The following is a 21354-nucleotide window of genomic DNA, read 5'->3' on the forward strand; positions in this document are numbered from 1 at the left end:
TCAAAGACTTTATGCAGCTGACGTAAGTTCACTTGCATCACTTTTAAGACTCCATTTGACAGCAGTTAAAATCTAGAAATATGAACACAAAATGAGTGTTAGCACATCGCTATGGGCCAACTACAGGAAAGATGAAATAAAAATTCATCGAGTGAAGAATCTTTAAATAAATACTCAATGAAGATTTGGAACTTTTTTGATGCCCTGAGCCAACTGAAATCAAAATATCACCAATATTACTATAGAAAAAAAAAAGAACCCTAATAGACTATGTTTAAAAGTTTACAACGACCACACACACTCAAAACCCCGAATTACCGATTCCGTGCACTTGTGAGAACATTTGTGAGTCCAAATGAGATGCAGATGAATATCTACTGTACAAATGGATACAATTGTTGGCGCCATTCTGTTGAAGAAATTAAAGCCAACAGTAATCACTAAAATAACCTTGAAACAAAGTACTAATGAATAAAAATATACTGACAATATTAAAGCACTGAAAATCAGGCAGCAGCAAAACCTTTAAAACAGGCCAACAAAACAAAAAGATATTAAGAAGAAAATTATAATACCTGAAGTTAATATTTTGTTTAACAACCTCTTTATTTATTTAATTAATTTGCTCCTCATGTTTGTGTGTTTGAGGTCTTTTCAAAAATAGTTTTGTTTGAGAACGTTTTGGAATTTTTTGAAACCTTACATTGTCAGATGTAGCAAAGCAGCCCCAGAACATAACTGTGTGGGTTTCTTTTAATGAAAGAACAGTTATGTTCATGTGTGTCTAGTTTTAGAACTGCAAACCTCTAGAACTGGGATGGAAAGGAGTTAGAAGATCTATGTTGAATCATCTCAGAAGACCTCAGATAAAGAAAAGAGCTTCATGAATGAACAAAATCTACATTTTTATTTTATGTCCATGCACTGAGATCCGGGCAGATGGATTGTGATGTAAGGACAAGCTGTACTGTGATCTTACACTCCTACACACGCAAACACATTTTTGGAAAAAACATAACCAGTGAATCACCATTTGAAAAAAAGAAAAAGAAGAGGAAAGGAAGAAAAAGCTGGGAAAAGAGTGACAGTAGTGACGCATTAGGACACCAAAATTATATCAAGGTGACATCAAACCTCGTATAAAAATATGTATAAATGTCAATGTGTCCTCAGCCTTGGAAATGAATGTCCAATTAGTTGTAAAGTAACGGAAGATGTAAATGTTTGAATAAAAAACATGTCGCACGCTTGAATAAAACGAATGACTAAAAATGTAGACTAAAGCAACTACTCCAGATACATTCATATATTTAAAAATCACAACAAGACATTCTTTATGTCGTTTACTTGCATACTTGTAATCAAATGACAATTATTCTTGCATGGGCCATAACAGTCAGTTCTGACACTCACACATTTCTCATTTAACATCAGTTTTATAATGACAGAACATTTTTTTAAAAGAAATGTCACAACAGCAAATTGAGACGTGTCATTAAAATGTGTCACTTTCAACATCCCATCGTGACAACATACACCAAAAATATGGATACATCGTGAATTCATGTGGTGCGCACCGAGTTAAGTCACGACTCAGTGAAACCGCAAGTGACGGATTCCAACATTTTAATAACATTCTTGCCTCTGACCACAAACTTTAAGACGCGCATTCCCACGCACATGCACACACACAATTTCATTATGGCACGCTTTATAGCATCACTGACTGCCCGGTGAGAAAAAAAAAAAAAAGCACACCAATAATCACTCGTCTCTCTCCAGTTCACCTTTGACTGGCTGGCTGTCATGTTTGATGGGGTCGGGCTCCTTCAGAGCTCTGATGACCGGCAACCACGGCGATGGCATCTCAGGGGCTGTCCTCTTGACCTGGTTGAGGCGGCTGAGGGCGGCATACAGCCCAGAGTTGGTGCTGCCTTGGATGTCTTCCGGATTCTGCTGCTCGCTGGAGAACATCTCCAGAGCGGCCGGAGTGCAGTGCCTCTGCTGTTCCCACAGAAACAACAGTGTGACTGACGCACAAACCCACATTGAGGGCCTTGACATAGTGGAAACTTAAATTTGATGTGCTTTCCTTCATGAAATTATTTTTTTGAAGCCGAACATGCAAAGAAAAATAAAATTATGGCTGGTAACTTCTGACAAATGTTAAAGACATATTGTGTATTTCTACAAATGCAGGTGAGAATTCACACCAGTTCATCAGTACCGACAGAAGGTCTGTCATTGATGGACTCGGGTTTTCGGGTCAAGAAGGAAGCCTAAACATTGACTGTAGTCACCTTTGGTGGCTTTGTGGTGACATCATGTGCTGAAAAAAGGGACGATGCTATGTCATAGTCCCCTTTTTCATTCACTTGGGTGAGGGAGGAGGAAGTGCTTCCACACATTTTACTGAATTTGCAAGTAGAATGTGCACGCGGATTCCCAAACGACTGTTCAAATGTTCCCGTGCCCGTACAGTATTACCAAAATAAAAACATTTCAAATCAACCTCGAAAGCACATGTATGAAAGTAAGTCACAAAGATGAAGGATATTTCCACTATAATTACAGTTAGTTTTAGTTAGTTTTATAAACGTAAAATGTAGTTTCAGGTAGTTTTCTCGTTTGTATTTATTTCCTATTAAAGATTTCTTCAATTGTTTTAATTATTTGGTTCATTAACTATAATAACCTTGCTCGCCATTCACAGCAAAGAGGCAGCTACATTTTTTTTCTGATCTCCTCCAACAATTTGTCCTGAAACATATGTATCATTTAGTTTCATTTGTTATTAGTTACATTAGTTTCAGTTAGTTATCTCATTTGAATTTATTTCCTATTAAAGATTTTTTTTAATTAATTCGAGTTTTAATTATTTGGTTCATTTTCATTAATTATAATAACATTGCTTGCCATTCACAGCAAAGATGTAGCCACATACGTATTTTTCTTCCTCATCTCCCCCAACAATTTGTCCTGAAACATGTATGTATCATCCATCCTCACTTGACTCCAGCGATGCATTAGTTGGAAAAAAAACATTCAAAAAGCAACTGTACCTGACAAAAAACTTCAAAGGTTCCCCATTCCTCATTTCCTGCTGTCCCCTCATAGTTAAGCCTTTAATCACCATTTAGTCACGCTCAGCCCTAATTAAAGAGCCCACTGATTCACAGGCGGGTATCCCTGACCAGAAACCAAGCTCTGTCCCTCCCTCCGAGGTTCTTTAACTAACACGCGTTACGCCGCTGCCTTGGTACACCATGCCCCGGAGGTGTCATTAGGAGATAATGACTTTCCTGCTCCAGAGTGGAGAAAATTCTCACGGATGTGAGGGTGTGCCGGGAAACAAAGTGCCAGAGGAGCCACATTCTGTGATACTGCTATAAAGTCTACGTACTTTGGACAGGACCAGTTAATAAGCTACTCCCATGTGTGTGTGTGTTCTATACCTGAAGGATGAAGCCCTGTGGGCAGGTAAGACGGTCGTACCACATGGCTTTGTACATGAGAAGGAGGAGGAGGCTGGTTAGAAAGGCCAACATGATGAGGATCAGGCCTGTGATCTGAAGAACATACACACACACGCATTCATAGTTGAAAATTACCATAATATTCATTCTCTGGTCAAAGTTGAGTGAGTTTTATAACAATCTTTTTTATACAAATATTTTAGCATTTTAGAATGTTAGAAGAATAACAATCTTCAAATGTAGAATTACTAAAACAAGAACGTAAAATATTTAATTTTTTTTTTCTGTCGTTTTTGTGTCCTGTACATTTCCCAACTACCTTGGCTCTGTCAGAGACATTTTTATAGAAGTTGATGTTTAGCCTCTCAGTGCTGGGCATGAACAACTTGTTCTTTTTCTTTTGTTGCAGTTGATAATGAGTCGTCGTCTTCACAATAACCTGAGGAGGAGGGGGAAAAAGAATGCAATTAAAATAACTCGAATTTGCCCACAGACTAGTTGGAATTGAAGAGTAAGTGTGATGCAACAGAATTGAGGGAAGGTTGCAGCAAGATGAAATCAGCTTACTTCATCTGCAATGGACAGCATGTTGTGGTCATTGTGCAACGTTATCAGCAGAGAAACGCAAGGACGGACTTACCTTGTCCGCAAAAGACTGCTGGAGCTTGCTGACCTCCAGGGGTGTGATGAGGGGGATGTTATCAAAGCCATCATCTGCAGACGGCTGCTTCTCCATCTTATCAGACAAATTAGTACCCAGCTTCACCATGACTACACTGTTGCGGGCGGTCCAGGCAACTCAGACTTGGGTTAGAGGTCCTTGATGAGAACGAGAAACACCATACGGATGCGATAGGCATAATCAATTCTTGAATCGGCTTTATCATAAAGTAAACAAGATGAGAGCAAAGTTTGATCAAATTTTAGCTGTGATTTTTATCTGTTGAGCTGTAGACCCATTGTAGGAGGGGAATAGTGGATAGCTAGTAAAAAGTTACACTTATTTATTCAGATTTTTTTTCCAGAACAGTTCTGAGTTGTAACAACTTCCCACATATAATGCATATAAAATATTGGCTAAACGGCAGGATATGTTACGGACCAGTTTAGAGAATTTTTTTTTTATATATAATTCGTGCATCCACAGGACTCTTGATCATGTGAATGAAACAATCCATGGATCAATATATGCATTTTGCTGGGTGATTTGATTTTGCATTTATTCTGTCAGTGAGGTCATCATTCAGAAATTTAAAAAATGCTATGATTCATCTCCCGGTTTCATTCAAAGCTCTGTCTTCACTGTTTAATATGGTTCTCATTATACCGTCTCTTTTTCTTTCACATTTAAACAAGTGATCATCTAAATGTGGCAGGAAGAGGTAAATGAGTCATTCCTAGCTCATTCGCACGGTGTAATGATCTCGGGCCCACTGGGCCACTGCTGCGCTGACTCACTAATGACACGTCACACGACTGATGCACATAATCCAAGCCGTAATGGCGGTGTGAATGTGCACTTTGGACACGTCAATGTACAATTTTGGTGAGTTCCGTTTGAAAGGGGCTAGGGAATAAATCTGTAGCTTGTGCCTCAATACGTTTGTCATAAAAATCCATCTTTGGGCACAGAATCAAATCACAAGCAGTATGCAGCGGCTCTCTGAGGGACACCATTACTCAAGTACATCCAATGTTCACAGTGTGTGGGTGGGTGGGTGGTGGAGGAAAGTGTGAGAGCGATGAATCATCCTGATTGGCATCTGTGATTACCAAATAAATGGAGAGTGTCTAACAAACATCTGATGGAGCTGAAAATAATATCCATTTCTATTTTAACATAATGCTCATCGCTACAATTCATTGATATGACACTAAAATTTGTAAATGTACATTAATAATACAGTATCAATTCATCAAGTAATTGAAAGTGTTGAATTGATCTGTGATTAATTCTGTTTTAGAGCAATTGAGGAAAAATTTAGGCACTGCCAGGATGCAACCAGCAGAGGCAGCACTGATTTAATTAGTTATCTAACAAAATGTGAAGATGAAAGAAAGTAAACCCCCTTTTTTTGGTGAGAGATATATTTCAGTATTATTCACTATAGGTGAAAATTCGCAATAGAACGACCATAAAAAATTTATACTTTGCACACAGTTTGAACACATGTAAGGAGTATTAAGAAACACTTTCAAAACTCATTGAGAAGGGCTGAAAAATGCATTGGCAAATGTGACCGTCCTTTCCCGCATGTGAGGGCATTCTAATATGTATAGTGTAAAACCTAAAAAAAAAAAATTCACTTGCAGATTTCTGTAACAGACAATTGCCTTTCAACCCCAAAAAATCTGCTTTATGGCAGCAGCACCAACAGTGGACCGAGATACAGCAGTGGAACACTGTACATCCATTTTATGGATATTCCATCGGACATCGTTAATGACCTCAATACATCACTGGCAAAGATACAGGAGTCAAAAGAACAATTAGGCAATTAATTGATCAATAGTTTTCTTCTCACATTCGTAAAAGCAAATGGTGTCAAAAGCACATGCTTAGTGTGACTGCCTTTGCAAATGCAAACTTGCTGCATTGAAGCTACATTATCAAACAAAGGTGGTGCAGTCAGACAAAAGAGCATCAATACAACAGAAAATCCACTTGACATGTAGACCTGACAAAAAAAAAAACATCTATCAGTAAATGTGCTTGTTGGTTTTCTTTTCCTTCTCTATGATCTGACGATGGAGCTCCTGTTACAGATATGGTGAGCTCACTATCTATCGCATTCAACATAAAAAAAAAAAAACGTGTACCAATACAGGTCCAGTGTGTCACCGACAAGGTAAATGATGATGTCTGGCCTGCACTAATCAATAAAAAACAAATGAAATCATATTTCTTTACAATGAGATTGTAACAATAAAGCTGTAATATTTTAGCATCAAACTGAAACACAGAGATGAGAGAATTAACTTACTGCGGATGTCTGTATGGCCAAGCGGAGGTGATCGCACGCCACTGATGCTGCCGGGGACTTGGCTGTGAAAGATGGTTGCCGTGGTGATGTGTTGTTACCGCACTGCGCATGTCACCCAGCTTGCGGCAGCTTCCGGAAGGTAAAGATGAACTCAGCCTTGAGACTCATCTAAAGGGAGAGATGGAATGACAGAACAGTGTTTGGAAGCATTCACACATTTGATTTGAAAAGCCCTCAGATTTGATGACAATGGCAAAGTACACACATGTCCATGTTAAGAAGTCAATTACAATTGACAAGAGCTGTAATTTAATTAATTTAGGTCTTTTAGCCCATATAACATACATCGTCAAGAATGACTTGACACGTGGTCTAGGCCACTAACCTAGAGAAAAAAGGCTTTTCAGTCATTTAAATTCTCATTGTCCGTAGTGTATTTTCAAGCTGTTATTGATGTGCTCGGATATGATAAAAAAAAGTGCCAACCACTCAAACACCGGGAAAACTATACTCCTCCTATTTAGCATCATCTATTTTCTGATCATTCTAACCAAATAAGGGACACAGGGTGCTCAACTGATTATCCTTGATTACATGACATTCCATTTTAGTTCCATCTTAAAAATTATTTTTCTTTTCCGATCCGAAATGATTTCATTGTGAAAACTGTTGAATATGTGTATTTCTTGTTAAATACATGGGTGAGACAAAGTGCGGCAGGCATCCGCTTCCAGCCTGACCCCAGATAGTGCAAACCCTCACAGAAAGCAGAAATTGCATGGTGCAGCACCACCTACCGGTAGAATGCCTGAATTACAACCAGGCCATGAATAGTATTAAACAATGAAATACAACTTGGTAAGTACCGCAGAAACTGAATGTTCCTGTTGTTGCAATCGCCTCAATTTTTGCATCATTATTTACATTTTTTTCTGGGGAACCTACAGTATAAAATACTTTTGAGTGTTTTCCTTTTTTCTGAATTGTGACTCTGCAGATTCTTTTCTGCAGAGGTTCTGGAAATCATGTGTCATGTTAAGTGGGAGGTGGTAATTTAAAAGAAGATGCCTTTTAAGTTGGACAGAGGGTCAAAGGCCAGCAATCCAGGAGCACCGGTCGTACTTGCCTCTGACCTACGGAAAGATATCATGTGACCTCCGTGACCTGCAGAACCTTCAAACATTTTTATATCAGTACTATACAACCAGAGACAGCACACTGAAAGTTTTTTCTTTTGATGCACGATTATCTGGATCAGCACATTGGAAGACTGTAAGGAGGAGCTGAAGCATATGAAGATGTATGAAGTACGTGTGATAGAAGTTTGTTCAAGGGCTCTTTGAGAAGTGGATGGAGAGAACGGGCTCAGCTTAGGCTTGATTTAGCTCAACATTTCATGGGGACAAAGGGCCATCTTCAGCCATGCTTGGCTATAGGAAATAGGAAAATACTCATCTATAAATTTCAAGCCCCCTGCATGCCACCTTCCCCTCTCCCAAACCATCAACAAAGGCAGTATTTATTTTTTTGACCTTTTCTTGACAGCGTTATGACATCAAAGTGGATCGTCGATCTGTTGTCCTATACACAGAGACAGCTGGTGTCTACAATGTGAGAAACTGACAGTACTGGGGGGCACTGGAGTGACACTCCGTTAGCCGGCAGAATTTTTAATTTTCAAGAATTATTTGCAGTCACAGCTACAAAGGTCAGCAGCATAATTTTGATTACTGATTACCCTGATTACCCTGTACCATTTATATACTTGAGTGTTTTGTTTGTCTGTGGACCAATTGGGTGTAATATGTCTATTTTGATCTCTTTGTATGTATGTCTTGACATGTGAAGAAATTGACAATAAAGCAGACTTTGAATTTGATTTTCAACATTATGAAAATACCCGTACAGTGATCTTGGAAACGCCATGAAATACTTTTCATGTAAAATGGAGATAAGCAAAATCAAATACCTTTTCAAGTTAAACAGATAACACCAAATCTGAATTTTCTGGTTATTTTGTATTTAGATTGTATTTTGAAAAGTTTTATTTACACTGAGAACATTCCTAAGCTTATGCAATTTTTGTTTTGACCATTAAAAGTCAGAGGCAAGCAAGTTATTTGTTTTGAAAAAATTTATTTGGCTTCCAAGCAATTTTAAATCAAAATGGAAACAGGAGTCAGATATTTATTTACATGAACTTTTGAAGATGCTATTAAAATCAGATGGACTATATTTATTATAATGTAGATATCTAACAAATATTAAAATCCATATTTACAAATATACAGCTTGTTTTAATATACAAAGATGATACTAAAGTCTTCATTTGCTGGCCTGAGACCGACGTGCCTCAATATCTGGAATTGACAGAACAGTGTGATTTATATAGTATCACAAAATATAGTGGTGCATCAACTTATGAGTGACTAGACTGTTTTGTCTTGAGCTGCAAATAAATACTAGACGGTATTTTTTTGTCTTGAGCTGCGAGTAAATATTTGCATTACGCGAGTGCTAAATGGTGGTAGAAATTTCACAACAAGCAGTGGAAAAATAGAAGCAGTTAATAATTTTCTAAAAAAGACGAAAACACATTTTTGCATTATGTGAGTGCTAAATGGTGGTAAAAATTTCACAACAAGCAGGAGAATTTTTTTTCTAAAAAATAAAACGTGCTCGCTTTAAGCTGTTCATTGTTATCGCCAGTTGAAGACTAACACTAAATAAAGGAAATTTTATGCGAGGAAAAACGGTTCATAAGAAGAATGGCTGTTTTTAACCAGAACAGTGGAGGCTCATCAATAGAGAGCGCTAACATGACGCACTACCGCCCAGCTTTCAGTTTTACTTGCATGATGCTTGTTGGATTTCTGGATTACCACAATTTCTGGTAGTTGTTTTTGTAGGGCTAAAAGAGATCAATGGAATTTCAACTCATATATATATAAATAGGGATTTGCTTTGAGTTTTGAGCATGGTCACGGAACAAATTTCAGTCAAGGCTACAATGACCGCGGGACTATCATGCATTCTGTGTACTGCATCGTCTGTGTGCAAAAAATGGACACCTACCAGGTATCCTGTGAGGCCAAACATCATTACAGGCGGGGCACCGAGGCTCTGTCGCCCCTCTGAAGAATCTTGCCACACATGGGTTGTGTATTTTTATGCCACATGTTGGATTCTCACAGATTTGGCTCTGAAAATTTAAGGATTAAAGGATTTGTTTACTTTGTTTGACACAAAACCATCAAGATCAGCTTTAAAGGTGATGTTTCTTGGAGTGGACCTGGAAGGCAATGTTGCGACAGATGGGGCACACTTTGACCTGGTCCTGATACATCGTGCGGATGTATTGCTCCATCTCAATGATACATCTGGTGGATAAGCAGTATTCGCCGTTTTTCTGCACAGAATGAAGAATTACAAAAAGTGTATTTCTATCATTTGACATGCTTTGCAAGTTTAACTCAAATGTATATAAAAAGGTGAATCAAAAAGCTCTTTGCCTGTTAATTGATCAATATAATAGCCTACAGCTCTTTATTCTGGCAATCTGTGATTGCAAAAAGTTAGTTGAATTATTTCTGTGATGACGTAGTGAAGTGTATAGCAGCACTGCATAAGTGGTTAGCACGTCTGCCTCATAGACAAAACATTTACAATACCAATGCTGTTAAAAAAAAAAAAAAAACAGCAAAAAGCAATATCTCAGGTTCCAATTGTTTTCCTACCTCAATGAGCCAATTGTCTTGCACAAGTCGATTGAGCAGCTCTTCTGTGTCTCTCTTCTTTGTTTTTTTGGTCAAGGATTTGGCACAATTGAGAATTTCCGTGGAGTAGACCCTGCCAGTTTCTGAGTCCACAATCAGGTCCATCTTAAAATGAATAGTGCACGGTTATCAAGAAAAACACACAGTACGTCAGTGCACATTCATGTTGCTTTGATTAGAATTTGGGTCCAAAGATGTTAGAGTACATGACTGAACGTACCACTTTCCGGAAAATCTCCAGTTCATGATCGGCGTAGTCAGTTGTCATTGTGGTGGCGTCCGTTTCAATCATGTTAACCTGGACAGCAGTCACATCAAAGTGATTAATAATAATTCTGCAAGACTACATTTATTGCAGTATTTTTACTTAAAACATACATGGATTACGGGTGACTTGCAAAATGTTTACTTCATGATGCTGCGATGAACATCACTTACTAAAGCATAGTGCTGCACACCGTTTTCTTCACACATTCCTTTTCTAATCTGCATGAACATGGGCTCCAAATTAGAGTTGATGGTATCAATATAGTCATCGAGCTGGTCTGGCGCATATGAGGCTGGAAACAACACACAAAAAGAAATCCACATGTAAAAGTAACGTATGGAAAGGCCAGCAGTGCCACATATGTAAGCAAAGTTCATTTGTGCAGTGACTCACTGTTCTGCGTACTACAACAATGATGGAGGAGTTGCTTTGCATTTGCTTCATCAACAATGCCAATACGCATCAGCGTCTGCAAGAATCTTCTGTGGCTGTCGTCCATCTGGTGGCGCGGCTCTTGAAGTTCTAAAGATAATATTGTAGTGTTTTGTTCGTTTCTTTATCAATTACGTGTCAATGGTGTAGCATGCTAACAAATACGGAAATTGGTCGTTTCTTTAGGTTGTTAACACCAGCCACATTATGTATTGCTATTTATTCGAGGTGCTACTGACATTAAAATTCTACGGTGTTGCTATAAGCGTCGTTTAAAAATAACCATCACCACTTTTAAATAGAAAAACATTACCAGCTTTAAAATCAACTCAACTTCGGCGCTCTCTCGCCTTCGTCTTCCACGGCGCCATGGCTGCTTTCTTTCTTTCTTTCTTTAATGACAAATTGCGATGGCGCCACCTGCTGCTCCGGAGTAAGATCGTGAACATCCAAGACCTTTTGAAGGTTATGTGCAAGGTGCAATACTATTGTAGCGTCCAGAAAAATGATATTGAAACTGTTCTATACTCAAAACACTTTCTTCCACTTTCCTCTTTGTTCTCATTTCAGTTCTAAATGTGCACTACTGTGATTTTGAATATATTTTAGAATACCAAACAAATGCTGGAGGTGCTTGGGCTTCAGTGTAGCGCCATCCTTGGATCAATGTTGTACCTACTATAATTCCCTAACTTCATTAGAATCGGGGTTTGTATGTTATCGTTTGATCTGTTACAGGTCAATGTCAAATGTACTATATAGTGCCCCAACGTCTTTGGAATCGGGAGTTTAAATGCTGTCGTTTGATCTGCAATTTCCCTGCTGTCTGATCAATCAATAGTCTTTAATGATATTGACACTTTTAGCGAGTCATCTCCACCAAAGGAATAAATTGCATTGTTGTAATGAATTACATACATACAATGGTAATTGTAAATGCTTTAATAGCCTAACAAATTAAATAAGAACATATAATACAAGGTGTCCAGGTCTTTGATTGCAATAAAGTCTATTATAAACATTATTTAAATACAGTTATGTCATTGAATTTTACGGCAGCATTTAAACAAAACATCCTTAACATTATTCCACATATGCTCAGCTCAGTTTTTTCATCCAACTGTCCAGGGGTGAATTCTGACTAACACTGAGTAGTGAACGTCAGTGATGTCCGCTCACAAAGTGTAAAAACTCTAAGGAAAATTATGTTTACGCTGCTAAAATGGTTTACAGTACTCTGTCACAAAAATCAGAGTAACCAAAAGATCTAAATGGCTGAATAATGTTCACAACTAGCAGTGAAACAACATGAGAAAGAAATGGATGAATGATATGACTCTTGCACTGACACCTGTGAATCACACTTAAACATGACACACAGATCTTAGGGGCACTTTAGAGTTACCAATCAATCCGATATGCATTTGGGTTGGAACACGCAACTTCTGAATCAAATAATACAGCCATTAACTTAGCATTTACCACAGTAACACCTGCTCAAAAGATGCTTGTATTTGCAAAAAATAAATTAGCCACATACAGTAAATAGTTAGTGTCAACGATGCATTATTAGTGTTTTAACGCATTATTCTTGTTGAGCCTTATTACATTTATTTGGTTTGCTTTTCCATCCATCTATTTGCAATAATTGTTATCTTTAGAGGTAAGATGGGCTTTCACTTTGATAGGGCTTTTTTGCCTAGAAAGGTACTCAAAGCGCTCGGACTCTTGGTTCACCTGACTGAGTGAGAGGCATGGTACAACAAAGATGGGTTGCCAGCCAATTGTAGGGCATGTAATGTTTTTTAATTCTTAAAATCATATCCAGTGGCTGACTGTCTGCATTACACTCATAATTTAAAGAATTAAATCAAATGGGGGTGCATCAGTTCAGAGGGTGTGGGTTCGATTCCACCTCCGGCCCTCCCTGTGTGGAATTTCATGTTCTACCCGTGCCTGCGTGGGTGTTTCCATAGGCACTCCGGTTTCCTCCCACTTCCCAAAAACATGCATGGTAGGCTGATTGAGCACTCTAAATTGCCCATAGGTGTCAGTGCGATTGCGGTTGGTTGTTTGTCTCTTTGTGCCCTGCGATTGGCTGGCAACCGGTTCAGGGTGTTCTCCCGCCTACTGCCCCATGACAGTGGGATAGGCTCCACCACGCCCGCGATCACCGTAAACAGAATATTAAATGTGATTTTTTTTTTTTTTTTTTGTCGGAAAGGTGTGAAAGTGTTCATTTAGCACAGTATTTTCAACTATGATGGTGGCATTCTTGCTTAATTGAAAACAAGTAAAAGGGAACATAATACTGTCAAATGCTATTTGCGCTTCCTTCCAAAAGTGTTCACCCACTCACCACTGGCCACTGTGATAATATTCATGATTTTGAAAAAAATTATAAAGGAAAGAAATGGTACAGCATGTGCAACCATGAGAACTTAAAACACAAACTTCAGAAATTTATCAGACACACTTAAGTCTAAGTCCTTCTTTCACATTACTAGGCTTGAATTTTAGAGCTTAGATGTCAGAAAAAGAAAGGGCTTCTGGGCTAGCTGGATTTATTCTCCAAGGTGCCCAATGTGGACCCAGCGTGTGCATCTAATGTCTTCATTGTTTTGGTTGGCAGCAGTTGACTGAAAGGACACCAAACCTGAGAAGAAATCGCTGAGTGAGAAGAAATATCAGTTGTCACTGTTATGTCAGGAAAGCTGCATGGATTCTTAATAAGAAACACGTGGCTGTGGAATGGATGGCTACCATGTTTCCTAACAGACATCCTACAATTAGTACACACGTTGGATGAAATTACTATGAACTCTTTACGAGTTTCTGAAAGGGCTGTTTTTAACCAGGATGTTAATATCCAATCTAAAAACTTACATTTGTGACCCTTGTGTTACCCTTCCTTGAATTATAATGAAATGGCATACCTTGTGTTCTAGTGGGTGGGAGGAAACTGTTCATGTGTGTGGATGGACTGTTGCAACTTCTCCTCTTTGGCCCTTCTGCTGTGGCAAAGCTGTTCAGGAACATCAAGGCAATCAACATACTTCATCTTACTGGGCTATATTCCCCTGTTCCTGTTTGTTGGGCTTGCACATTTTCTATCTGCACAAATTCTCCCACCTAGACATTTGACATGCTCACCATTTTAGTCTGTAGAAAATAAATCAAGCTGAATCAAACTAATGTGCTTACGACTAAATACAACTGGGGTATGCGTGCTATTGCTGTAGATCAGTGGGGGACCAAGCGAGTCACATTATTAGGCGAGTCACATTATTATATATACACCAATTTTGATGACCGTCAGAAAAGGATGTTGTATTTAGTGGATGCACTGTAGGTCTCATCTAAAAAAAAAAAAAAAACACGTTGGAAGCAAAGATATGCTCTGATCACAGCGCCTCTTTGATCAACTCATTGAAATATTTTTGTGTTCAGTCATTATGTGCAGCCATGCAGTGGTTTGCAACCCCTGCTGAAGTTAATTGAGCAGAACCCGGCATAGTGCAGAGGGGATTGAGCTGGGACTCTGCGCGAAGGCCTGATTTGAAAGTGAACGGCCACTCAGAGCGCATATCTGACATTAAAGTCTGCAAATGACAGATTTGACGATGGGAGAATCGGTGCAGCCACAAAAGTGTGCAGCTATGCCCTCCTACGCACAGGGGACAATATGGCCCTGTGAATTGTATTACGAGCTCACCGTTCTCTTTTCCATGAAGCTGGTTAGAAATTCATCTATGTCGGTGCGTCCCTCTAAAAAGTTTTCAGCCGTGGTTTCAGAGTCATCCTCGGCTTGATGTGCTGCAACCTTTAATCGAGCCTGAAGAGTACTCAGGCTACAGCTCTAAAGTGCAGACGAGAAATGAAATTAGTGTAATTCATGAAAACGAATCCCGGAGCGGATTAAAGAAACGGACCGAGAGACACTTTTTCAAGTAGTCTCTACATTTTTAAAATATCCACAATGAACTTGTATATTGTATTTTTGTGTCTGTTGAAAATAGTATACATAAATGTACACTAAAGGTCTTGCTAGGGTTCACGTTTAATTTCTTTTGCATCAGACTGGATGTGCCTAATTCAAAGAAAACCCTCTGAATTCTGAAACAGAGAAATCCATTATGCTATGCTACAATGAGATTTACCTCACTGAGATCATGTTGTCGCTGCATCTTTGTCTCAAAGGCAAACTTCAGTTGTGTCAACTGTTCAAACTAAACACAGAAGAAATGTGAGCTGACAGAAAAATGCGCAATAGGATTTTGACTTACTATATTTGGAATAATATCAAACCTTGTCGATAATTTCTTGTCTTTTCCCTTCCAGTTGTGGCTCCATTTGAAGGTTTTTCTCTGAAAAACAGATACACAAGTTCCCCCCCCAACTCAATACAGCTTTTCCTTCCAGGCTGGCTGAACATTTAATGTATTGTCATGTTTGGGAGAGGAACGTACTTGCCATATCCACAATGTTGGTGACCAGCTCTTCTTTGTCACTCATGACTTGTTTGAGCTGAGGCAGTGTCATGAAGAATCTCAGTAATAAATCCTCATTTTCTGACATGTCGGACAGTTGAGTCAGACTGGGGAAAGGCGGAACAAAGTGTGGGTACACAAGTGTGTGTGTACCACAGGACGGACAGACGGACGGATGATGGACAGATGATGGATGAAAAACAAACACTATTTTCTTTAATTATGCTCAAACAGTACGCTTGAATAAAGTCTTAACAATTACTTCAAGTCAGAGAGTTCAGGAAAAGACTCTGGAATCTCAGGCATCTTGTACATATGTCCATTTAGGCCAACCTGAAAAGACAAATAAAGGTAATGATGAGAAAGCAAATAATTTTAAGGAAGTCTTTACAAAGGGCCATTAAAAAACTAAAGTATTGTCAATGATCCATCTCTACTGCTAGATTGTATAGTATACTGTAATTTCCAGACAATAAGCAGTATATTTTTCTCACACGCTCCAAACCCTGCAACTTAAGCAACGATGACTGATAAAATGTGCATAGCCAACTAAGAGTTGAACATTATCTGGGCTAATTACAATTGATGACCTAAGATTACATTGAGCTTGTTTATTTTGCTGCATAAAAAAAATGTCAGTCTTCTATTAGATAATAAAACTGTACTTTCTTCAGCTACATGTAAAATACCACAATAATATCGTTATCATGATACAGTATTCAGCAACCATATCGCTATGTTTTTCAGATATTGTGCAGCCCTAAACTAAACTACTAAACGAAGACTTTGAAACCCTAGATCTAAGTGTTTCATCATAAGATGTTTTTCCATCAGTGTACCTGCAAGTCTCCAATAGGGACAGGCATTGGCAGGTCAGTAATGAGGCCATAAGGGGTTGGACCTCGGGGGGACCCATGGACTCCATCAACTGCAGGATGAAGCACTGGTCCTACTCCAGATTGAGCTGGTGCGAGAGGTGGTGTCTGACTTTGCCCAACATGTCGAGGACCGTAGTGGTAGCCCGGAGTTGGATAAGGAGAGATGCTCGATGGCTTGAACATACTACTGTTGGTTTAGGGCAAATAGCATTGTGTTACTAAGATTACATTTATCTGAAGAGAATTGAGTCATTTGAGTTGCAGTATTTGTTGATACAAACTATTATCTTAATCAAAATAAGCCTTCACTTGTACATATGCTTTATATATACAGTATATTTACAAGCCTGACCTGTAACAATGTAAGTGACAATCACAAAGTCTTTTTAAGTCTCATGTTGGCTAACCAGTAATTCAAGGCATACTTCCTTTTAGGTTCATAGGCTCTTGAAATTTGTAGGTAATGTGTGTTTCGGAAAAATACTAGGTTACTAGACATATAATGAAACCGATTACCTGACCATTTGAAATTGATGTAAGGGGATATGCTTAGTCAGTTATCATCCTAGTTAGAGTTCAGAAAATGCTTGAGCAGAGTTTCATGAGAATTTGGGACTGAGGTTGGACAACAAAACAAATTGTCATCAAACTCAGTCGCTGAGTCAAAAGTACAGGACAATGACTACAATACATGAGGGATTACATTAAGTCATGTGCTCTGTGTGCTTAGCATTTGTTTAGGGTTCAGTATGAAAGCTGTGATGTCTCTTTTCATAAGAACTGCATACAAATAGAACAGACTCACTATGGAAAGCCAGACGGGCCAGTAGACATCAAGGCAGGAGGACTCTTCCAGAACTCATCCAGCAGACTTTGAATGACCTTACCGAGGTCTGAATGCATTCCAAACTACAAAAAAAAAAGGAATAGAGGTGAAAGAAAAATGTATCAATCTGTCTTGAGAGGTCAGCTTCATGTTTATGCTATCCTGTGACACCACACCAACGTTCTGACTCCACTATCATGCTTTGTGATCTTTAAAATGAAAACATCCAGTCTTTTTTTACCCAAAAGTAATCATCTGAAAATGATGTGATCGTCACCATGCACATCAGAACAATTCTACTGATAATACTAAAGTTTGGGGATCAAAGTCAAAGCTAGATCTTTTAACAATAGGTTAACATTTTCCAAACGTCCCAGCCATACTTACATTAGTGACGAGAGGGCTCGTGATCATAGTGCCATTATTGCTGTCGATGAGGTGGTGACCAACAGGAGGGTAGATGCTAACCACTGGCTTCTCCTGAGGGAACTGAGGAGGCAGAAGACTGGGGGCGAAGAGGTTTGCAACCTTGGCTTGAATACTGATTAAACTATACCGATTTCTCTCTAGATAAGACATGAATACTGTGCTGAGGAAGTGTAAAGTTTACATCTCACAGTGTTTGATGTAACACCTCTACTAAGCATTCTAGCGCGACTGCATTGGTGACAGACACTAATAATGAGAGCTAACCAAACACTCTGTGAAACAAGACTCGTCTCTAAAATTGTTCATTTTTTTCACAGAGTCAATTCTTTTTTAGATGTACTAAAATGCAAAGCAAGTGGTTCTATAATGAGTAGGAAATGTTCAAACTGAAGGGTTGAATATGATCAACACCCCTCTCGCACTCAGTATGGCCCAGTATTAGAAAAGTATAAACTCTGACTAACGGTAGTTCAGTTTACCTGACTCTGAAACCATGCTTAAGTCTGAGTGTGATACCCCCAAACTGCTAACGGTGTCTGCAAATATAAACTCACATGTTAACAGTGATAGTGGAGCTGTTGACTGTAAATGGGATCCTGTATTCCACATCTTTCTGGATTTCTGCAATGCTGAAGACAAAATACCAGTTAAATCATGAGCTTTCAATGTCTATGTGCAGCAGCAAAGTTGACAAGATTTCCCCAAAATGACAGTCTGTCAACAGTCTGAGTCTGGTTGGAATGGCCACTTCGACTAGAGTATCACGTACCAAGAATTCTGAAAATTGGATGATGGGTTCCAAAGACATTTATTGTTTTTGTCGTTGGGGGGGTGCGTGCCTTTTAGGGGAACGTTTTTGTGTGATTTTGCCTATAGCATCTGTTTAAAAAAAAATGCCTCCAAATAAGAGTAAAGCAGTAGAACATAGTCTAATCATGATCTAGTGTGAACTATTTCCCAGAAATGACAATCAAATCGCATACCTAATCGCTGAAATCACGCTGCGAGGTGCGCACAGGCTGATCAGAAAACAATGTACATCACATGTACTAAGAAAAAACACCGGGCAATTGCGGTGACTAGAAAAAAAAAACACCTTAAAAAATGCATCAATAGGACACGCGTGATGTGTGTGATATGACAAAACGTGACAAGGGAGCGCCAACTCTAAAGATAGCCATGGTCATTGTCACCGTCACCAACTGGATTAGCAAACACGCTGAGATACCAGGAAGTATTAGCAGCATGGCACACCGTCAAATGCCCACGTAACAACAGACGATTTGCACCTTTCCTAAAACCCACTTCGACCAAATCTTTATTCAGAGAAAATATTGTTTGTTCCTCTCCTGTAAAAAAATAAAAATACTGACTGGATGACTAGCGCCGTTAAGTCACATGCATTCTGTGAAGCTACAAAGTTAGCATATCATTGCGATTAAAATGACTCAAGACATCCACCCTCGGTATGATGAAACGATGAGAAGTTCCAGCAACCTACATGACCGCATTACGGGTGTCGTTACCTGGGATGAGCAGCTTTCAGAGACTCAATCTGTCGCTGTCGTTGCTGCTGTAGGCTGTTGAGTTGAGTGTGAGGTCCAGAACCCTTGGAGATGGGGAAAAGCCAGTTCATTCTCTGAACCTAATAAGACTTCACTTGGAAATAGATTACAAACGTCTGGTGTAAACTCAAGCGAAATTTCAGAAATGAAAGAGCTAATTGGAGCTTTGTGTGGCTAACCCCATTAGCTAGTAAATAACGATGCCAACTCGTTTTTGTCCGCACGCGCGTTTATAGCTACGTTTCGGAATCAGACAGCACACAGTGTTGTGCCAGATTAAATGTGCGCGGTCCTGTTTTATCTTGTAACCGGTTTGTCCCCTGTTAGGAGTTAAATTTATCACCGGTAAGTGAGCACATTCGGGCTAAAGGAAAACAACATTGAGGCTCAAGCAACTTTACGTAGTTTGTTGCAACAGCCTGGGCAGGGTTGGTTATCCTGTTGGTCGTTTCAAAATAAAACCATGATGCAGTTTCCTGTTGGTTGTTTCGAAATAAGATTAATACATCAAGTCACTGGTTCATGATATTTTTTTATGTATTGGTTCAATATGACATAAACGTGGATGGTGGCGCTTGATGGATAAATTTGAGAAATGCAATTGGAATATTGTGTGATGTGAACAACATGTTGGACTGTATTCTGATACTAGAGATACTTTTATATGCCGATAATGATATATCTCCAAAATGTCTTTCGTGCAACAAGTTCTTTGTGTGTGTGACATCACGAAATGCCTCATACAATCCGTAATGACAGTTAACTTGCTTGGCTGCAATAAAGTCTTTGAAGACACACTTGTACTAGCATATAGTGACTGAACACCTGCAACAAACAATATCAACAACTCCACATACTTTTCTTTTGACAATACCTAACACTAACTCAGGACATATTCTGTCCATCAGTCTCATGAAGAAATATCAAACGTTCATCAATGGCTACAAATTTATGATTAGATCAAAATTCCTAGCCAGATTCACACTCGGGAAGGAATGTCACGTCTCCTTATGGTGGTTGGCAAAACCATACATTTTAGAAACACATTTGTTCAGTTAAGGACTCCAGAAATAATCTCTAAAAGTATGGCCTGGACAAATAAATATGCGGCGACGGGAAGTCATACGCGAGAGCACTATTTTCACCACAAAGAGCGCTTCTATGCTTATGTTATCTTTGTCCAAACCTCACCACGTGACGTCTAGTAAAGAAACAAGAGCAAAGGTCAATTCAAATCTATTTGGACGCCTTATCACAGAATTAAAAGTTATAATCAAAGAACATAACCCCAGAAAAAATAGGTCAATGTAAATGTATTTGGACGCCTTAAAGCCTAATTAAATGTTATATCAAAGAACACAACACCAGAATTCTTTGCGCCGGTTGTTTTGATAGCATTTGTCTTTTATCATCTAAATCGCGCATTTGTAAAGCTTAAGGCCAAAGTCCCCGCAGACGTCGTTACATAAAAATATTAAATGGGTTTTGGGGTTGCTCGTGATTTAATTTGGCGTTCATAATGGTTAAGGCAAAGCACTGTGCGCTGTTTAATAAGTTCCGACCAAGAACGGGTACAGTCGAAATGTTCCGCAACCAGTACTTAGAAATCTTGATTAGATTAAAACGTTTACCACCCAAATTATGGAAATTGATTAATAAAACCATGTAACACACAAGCGAGGCACAATATATGTCTTCATATGTCTAATGTTGAACACTAACCTTTATCCACGTCAGGTCGGCCTTTGGTTTTAGCTTGCAGTTAGCTTCTATGACACTTGAGGGCAGCATTTTGACAATAAGTTTAGAGTTTAGTGAGCATTTACTATCAATTAGTTGCCTAACTTTAATATGTGCCCCCTTTTATATAGCAAATAGGCTAAAATAATGCAACAATATTTTCGTAGGTCGTATCGTAGCAGACATACAGTAACAACTGACGTCGAATGAACAGGAAGAAAGCATAATATAAACATAAAACGTTTGATTCGCTCTTTTAATTCTTTTTTGTTATGTTGATAGTTACATCAGTTAAATGTTAACTTACCAGAATATTGTACATGGAGGAATGGAACATTTTGATTCCTCATGGATGCAAATTAAAAAATGAGTATGCTTAATAAATCTTCGTAAGGGCCATCGTCCTCGAGTTAAAAGCGGTGACGTGCAATGTCCATTGCGCATGCGCATAACTAACTGCGGTAGTTCCATTTTCACCATACTCTTCACC

General features: G+C 38.8%; 3 protein-coding genes and 1 non-coding gene across 8 annotated transcripts; all 4 read right to left on the reverse strand.

Annotated features, from left to right (window-relative positions):
* Positions 1 to 884: 884 nt before the first annotated feature.
* On the reverse strand, positions 885 to 6609 carry caly (calcyon neuron-specific vesicular protein). The gene is made up of 5 exons (XM_088373576.1): positions 6461 to 6609; positions 4117 to 4295; positions 3796 to 3915; positions 3456 to 3569; positions 885 to 2004 (listed from the first exon to the last, which is right to left on the reverse strand). The coding sequence occupies exons 2-5, from the start codon at positions 4243 to 4245 to the stop codon at positions 1765 to 1767; spliced, it is 603 nt and encodes a 200-aa protein (XP_088229702.1). The 5' UTR covers positions 4246 to 4295; positions 6461 to 6609; the 3' UTR covers positions 885 to 1764.
* On the reverse strand, positions 6473 to 11323 carry nsmce1 (NSE1 component of SMC5/6 complex). 2 transcript variants are annotated; one of them, XM_088373575.1, is made up of 8 exons: positions 11250 to 11323; positions 10898 to 11026; positions 10675 to 10796; positions 10457 to 10534; positions 10198 to 10341; positions 9753 to 9869; positions 9536 to 9662; positions 6473 to 6628 (listed from the first exon to the last, which is right to left on the reverse strand). In XM_088373575.1, the coding sequence occupies exons 2-8, from the start codon at positions 11001 to 11003 to the stop codon at positions 6612 to 6614; spliced, it is 711 nt and encodes a 236-aa protein (XP_088229701.1). In that variant the 5' UTR covers positions 11004 to 11026; positions 11250 to 11323; the 3' UTR covers positions 6473 to 6611. The 2 variants fall into 2 exon arrangements, with proteins under 2 accessions (XP_088229701.1, XP_088229700.1); XM_088373574.1 differs by lacking the exon at positions 6473 to 6628 and adding an exon at positions 8577 to 8820.
* Positions 11324 to 11863: 540 nt separating this feature from the next.
* Positions 11864 to 21345, reverse strand: vps37a (VPS37A subunit of ESCRT-I). Of its 4 annotated transcripts, none has more exons than XM_088373514.1 (13): positions 21172 to 21345; positions 19086 to 19168; positions 18114 to 18188; positions 17518 to 17635; positions 17110 to 17213; positions 16266 to 16491; positions 15689 to 15759; positions 15406 to 15533; positions 15245 to 15303; positions 15097 to 15165; positions 14652 to 14795; positions 13873 to 13961; positions 11864 to 13592 (listed from the first exon to the last, which is right to left on the reverse strand). In XM_088373514.1, the coding sequence occupies exons 1-12, from the start codon at positions 21199 to 21201 to the stop codon at positions 13881 to 13883; spliced, it is 1188 nt and encodes a 395-aa protein (XP_088229640.1). In that variant the 5' UTR covers positions 21202 to 21345; the 3' UTR covers positions 11864 to 13592; positions 13873 to 13880. The 4 variants fall into 4 exon arrangements, with proteins under 4 accessions (XP_088229640.1, XP_088229638.1, XP_088229636.1 ...); XM_088373512.1 differs by lacking the exon at positions 21172 to 21345 and adding an exon at positions 20847 to 20930 and having other exon boundaries at positions 16266 to 16488; XM_088373510.1 differs by lacking the exon at positions 21172 to 21345 and adding an exon at positions 20847 to 20930.
* Positions 20008 to 20217, reverse strand: LOC148399227 (small nucleolar RNA U3). The gene has a single exon (XR_015858400.1). It is a non-coding gene; the product is annotated as a small nucleolar RNA U3 (small nucleolar RNA).
* Positions 21346 to 21354: the final 9 nt, after the last annotated feature.

The sequence above is a fragment of the Syngnathus floridae genome, chromosome 4 (genome assembly GCF_059516105.1).
Source record: "Syngnathus floridae isolate MCC-2025c chromosome 4, RoL_Sflo_1.0, whole genome shotgun sequence".
In the NCBI taxonomy this organism is placed as follows: Eukaryota; Metazoa; Chordata; class Actinopteri; order Syngnathiformes; family Syngnathidae; genus Syngnathus; species Syngnathus floridae.

Excerpts from the sequence above, each read along its gene's own strand:
- caly (XM_088373576.1), bottom strand. The coding sequence starts at position 4,245 with ATGGTGAAGCTGGGTACTAATTTGTCTGATAAGATGGAGAAGCAGCCG. Across the intron at positions 3,570-3,795 it reads ATGTCTCTGACAGAGCCAAG|ATCACAGGCCTGATCCTCAT; the intron begins GTAGTTGGGAAA and ends TATGTTCTTCAG. Across the intron at positions 2,005-3,455 it reads CACAGGGCTTCATCCTTCAG|CAGAGGCACTGCACTCCGGC; the intron begins GTATAGAACACA and ends CTGTGGGAACAG.
- nsmce1 (XM_088373574.1), bottom strand. The coding sequence starts at position 11,003 with ATGGACGACAGCCACAGAAGATTCTTGCAGACGCTGATGCGTATTGGC. Across the intron at positions 9,870-10,197 it reads AAGACAATTGGCTCATTGAG|AAAAACGGCGAATACTGCTT; the intron begins GTAGGAAAACAA and ends CATTCTGTGCAG. Across the intron at positions 8,821-9,535 it reads TTGGCCTCACAGGATACCTG|ATATTGAGGCACGTCGGTCT; the intron begins GTAGGTGTCCAT and ends TGTCAATTCCAG.
- vps37a (XM_088373510.1), bottom strand. The coding sequence starts at position 20,915 with ATGCTGCCCTCAAGTGTCATAGAAGCTAACTGCAAGCTAAAACCAAAG. Across the intron at positions 19,169-20,846 it reads CCGACCTGACGTGGATAAAG|GGTTCTGGACCTCACACTCA; the intron begins GTTAGTGTTCAA and ends CCCATCTCCAAG. Across the intron at positions 13,962-14,651 it reads GCTTCATGGAAAAGAGAACG|CTTTGCCACAGCAGAAGGGC; the intron begins GTGAGCTCGTAA and ends GTTCCTGAACAG.